At 37.4% G+C, this 3,868-nt stretch overlaps 2 protein-coding genes across 2 annotated transcripts in view; both read left to right on the top strand.

The window, feature by feature from the left end:
* The first annotated feature begins 6 nt into the window (after positions 1 to 6).
* LOC129570400 (uncharacterized) lies at positions 7 to 1,988 on the top strand. Its single transcript, XM_055449988.1, has 2 exons — positions 7 to 79; positions 346 to 1,988. Exon 2 carries the CDS (start codon positions 412 to 414, stop codon positions 1,531 to 1,533), a length of 1,122 nt encoding a protein of 373 aa, XP_055305963.1. The 5' UTR covers positions 7 to 79; positions 346 to 411; the 3' UTR covers positions 1,534 to 1,988.
* Positions 1,989 to 2,453: 465 nt separating this feature from the next.
* LOC129570365 (uncharacterized) overlaps positions 2,454 to 3,868 on the top strand; it is a 2,635-nt gene continuing 1,220 nt past the window's right edge. Inside the window, exons 1-4 of the mRNA XM_055449939.1 lie at positions 2,454 to 2,592; positions 2,837 to 2,978; positions 3,051 to 3,509; positions 3,798 to 3,843. Coding sequence (XP_055305914.1) covers positions 2,906 to 2,978; positions 3,051 to 3,509; positions 3,798 to 3,843 — 578 coding nt within the window. The 5' untranslated portion in view covers positions 2,454 to 2,592; positions 2,837 to 2,905. The remainder of the gene's footprint in view (positions 2,593 to 2,836; positions 2,979 to 3,050; positions 3,510 to 3,797; positions 3,844 to 3,868) is intronic.

Raw genomic sequence — 3,868 nt, 5'->3', positions numbered from 1 at the left:
TCGGAAGCGACAACCAGAAGGAGCCAACCCACCGGCGAATAAACGATCTAAACCATCCGAGACCGTGTCTGCAGACGTGGTAAAAATCAAAATTAAATTTTTTTGGGAAATTAGAAAGGATTAGTTGAAACATTATATTGACCATCAAACTAGTTTCATGTATTCTTTGTTTCAATGCAGAGAGAGCTCATATTGTGAACGCATAACTTAACCTCGAAATTTGTGTTCAATTGACATTGTAACCAAAGTCGATGCACAATCAATGGATTTGTGTGCAAAATTTTCATATTTTATTGAGAATTTGGGTCCAGAAATCTAACAATTTCGTGTTTATTCGATTTTTAGCAGCGTGCATCCAACAAAACAGCCCAGCAGCCGACGAAGATTCATTACACAAGATTGCGCCGGCGCATGGATGAGGAAGAGGAAGAAAAGCTGGCAAAGCTTGGTCCGGATCCCAACCTTTGCACCACAAAGTTGACAGACGTCAATGTTGATTGCCTCGAGCCCATTTTTAAGAATCTAAGCCTTATAGATCTCTTGAATGTTTCCGACTCCAACAAACAATTGAAACCAGCAGCGGATTTGGTATTCGCGAGTCGGTATGGGAAACAATGGATTTTTATCCATTCGAGATACAAGTCCATACTGATTTTCGGGCGGAACATGTTTCCACCAACGGTTCAAATTCCACGGTCATTCCGATTAAAGTTGCTCCGCTGCTTCGGACATTTGATTACAAAATTGGACATCACACATGATAAACATATGGATGCTTATGTCAACGAATACTGTGCCGATTCATTGGTCGAAATCAAATTTGAACGCTGTAAAACAAGCACACTGGACGATCTGAGGAAGCCTTTCACACAGGTTAGAACACTTTGTTTTGATAGCTGCAAATTGGGAAGCAAGCTGTCGGAACTCGATAAATGGTTCCCGAAAGTGCGTCGCTTGGAATTTAACCATCAAAACGAATCAGATTGTAACGAGACCGCTGTTCATTTGTCGAAACTTCGGCATTTGAGTCTGTTCCTTCCAGCTGATGAAAAGAACCATTTGAACAAGAAATATTTTGAGGGGCTCGTGCGTTTAAACCCAAACATACGAACTCTGAACATTGGCGGCCACTTCGATGCCAAATACCTTCAGAACGTTAGCACATATCTACAGCGTCTGGAAAGCTTGAAATTCTCCTCAATTCAACACTTGTCGGACCATTCGTTGACTGATTTCATCAGCCAGCACAAAAAACTTACCAAGCTGACTTTTTCTTCGATTGGACATCGTGAAGAGGGTGCACTATTGAAGATTACTTCGCCAGCATTAGTTGAAGTGGATTTTGGTAATTGCCGTTTTCCGTCTGATGAAGTGGCTTCTTTTGTGGCTGAATGCCCATCGCTGAAGAAGCTAACAGTTGCATTCGGTAACGAAAACGATTACGAAGCTTTTCAGAAGTGGCTGGGCAATGAATGGCGTGAAATCAAAAAGTACAGCTATTACCATATCTGCAAAGTTACGATTGAACGTTAAGTCAACTTCGTAGAATCAAAAATACATTTAACTTCATGAAATAAGTAAAATCTATTTTTGCTTAGCTATGAGTCTTAAAGCTCAGGTGAACACATTCTAGTTTAAACATAATATCTAAACAGCAGCCAGTCACATTTCCATCCAAAAAACACATCGAAATTAACTTGATTTAATTAAGAAAAAATACATTCAAATATAAATAAATCATGTACTCTTGACAAGAGTCTCTTGTACTGGCTCTGAATAGATACATCGTAAAATTCGACGCCAAATTCAATATTACTTCTATTTCGATTCATTTTTATCATTCACAATCCAAACTCAAAATGAAGTTGGTTCAAAATAAACTCTCGTCGAAAAATAGCTTTAAGAAAACAACTTGAATTATTATCTAAGCAGAAAATGTCAGGAAACATCCAATTCTATGAAATAAATATCCGAAACGGTTGACAAAACACCATGTTTACTTCTTCATCCAAATAGTTTGTTCATTTATTTTCAATTTTCTCCATTTTTCCACAGAGAATAGTAGAATCAAGTGCGAATTCAAAGTGGAAAATTATCTGAAGGTTCCATCGAAAGGTTTGTGCTACTGTTATGATGATCATGCATACTCATTTTTTTTCAGTCAATTAAATTTACATTTTTAAAACCGCTTTTCGTCCAACTTGAATTCATTTTAAAAACAATCGAAAAATCATAATTCTTGTCGATATTACAGTTGTGAAGAATCTTCAAAACGATTAATCGTTCAATTCAAATTCAATAAATTTGGAGAGATTCATTCAGTGATCATTCATAACCAACTTCATACAAATCAAACAACTCCATTGGTGTGGCTCATCATAGCCGTCGCAGCATATAATCTCAAGCAATTAATTCAGTATTCATCGGACGCTCCGCATGCAAAGACACAAACGAAAAAATTGTGTGTAATTTTTGGTGAAAAGTTTATGTTCATCCAAACAAAATTGTGATAGCAAGAAAAACCAGACATCGATAGATTCGATTGAAAAAAAATTAATTGAACGCCATTATTGGGATAAAAAGCTGAAAAAGGTAAAGTATTTTTTGTTCTTGCTGATTGCAACCAAGCGTTGAGTGATTTTTCTGGCGCCAACTGGAATGTCAATGAAATGTCAAGGTATACCACGAATGAATGCCAAATGAATCTAAGTCACACGAAATACACATAGAGCTTTGCCTAGGGTTGTGTATAAATTGAATTTTTAATTGGGAAAAAATTGCTTTGAATCCCATTCGCTTCAAATGTCATTCACACAGTATTTCTATTCTGTTCCAGTGTGAGAATCTAATCCATACACACTGTTTGCATTGATTGTTTGCTGAGGTTGATTTCGAGCCATACAAAATGGCGAATTCATGTGCAATCGCAATAAGCAGCGATGAAGATGAAGACGTCTGCCTCGTCTCAGTTACAACGCGTAAGTGGACAAACAAATTGGGTGTATTTTTAACACTGAAAACTAACCTTTCGAAATCTTTTTTTCGAATAGCATTGCCACGTCAATCAGACAACAAGCAGCAGTGTTGGGCAGACGAATCGAAGAGTAAATATGTCATTGCTCCGTGGAAAAAGTGTCAATTGGTCTCCGAACAAAGTTTCATCAATGAAAACGATGAGGAGGAGAGAAGTGTCACTGTGCGTTTCGACGATCAAATAATGGATTTGCCAAAACAAAAATTAACCTTTGCCAAGCCGAGTGAATATTTTCATAGTGAAGCTCGAGTAGTGGCGTTTCGTCGAAGCGTTGATTTACCATACATTATCGATGCAGACTCGTGCAAAATAGTTCCACTCTATCATAGCCACGACCATCTACCATATCCGGGAATGTTGGGAGCACCCGATGAAAATGGATTCCATCAGATGATTTTCTTCGATGACGGCCATGTGCAGAAAGTGAAAAACGAAGACATTCGATTGGTGTATGACAGCGAATGCTTGGAACACGGTGAGTCTGGGCTTGAATGTTTGTTGGAACTTGATATTTTTGAATGAATTTTTTTTCGGATTAGAATTAAAGAAACGTGCTTGTGCTGCTATGTAGCGGCTGCTTGCTTTGGGATAATAGAAAGAATCACGTTCTCCTTGAAGAATGATTCTGAATGTTAAAATCGAAAAAAGTTCAGAGTGTACTCGAAAATTAGTTGGAAAAGCATAAAAAAATAATTGTTAAGTGAATCCCATTCTTTAACAAAAAAAACTACTCAATACTTATGCGTCGATTTTATATTTTCAGTTCATTCCAATGCAAAAGCCTACTTCAAGTTTTATCAATCGCTTGAGTTGCACAATGAAATCCATCCAACA

This window comes from Sitodiplosis mosellana, unplaced genomic scaffold, assembly GCF_009176505.1.
Source record: "Sitodiplosis mosellana isolate CC-2019 unplaced genomic scaffold, AAFC_SMos_1.0 Smas_scaffold_54, whole genome shotgun sequence".
NCBI classification, from domain to species: Eukaryota; Metazoa; Arthropoda; class Insecta; order Diptera; family Cecidomyiidae; genus Sitodiplosis; species Sitodiplosis mosellana.
The sequence above is the reverse complement of the archived record's forward strand: the minus strand, read 5'-3'. Positions and strand labels throughout refer to the sequence as shown.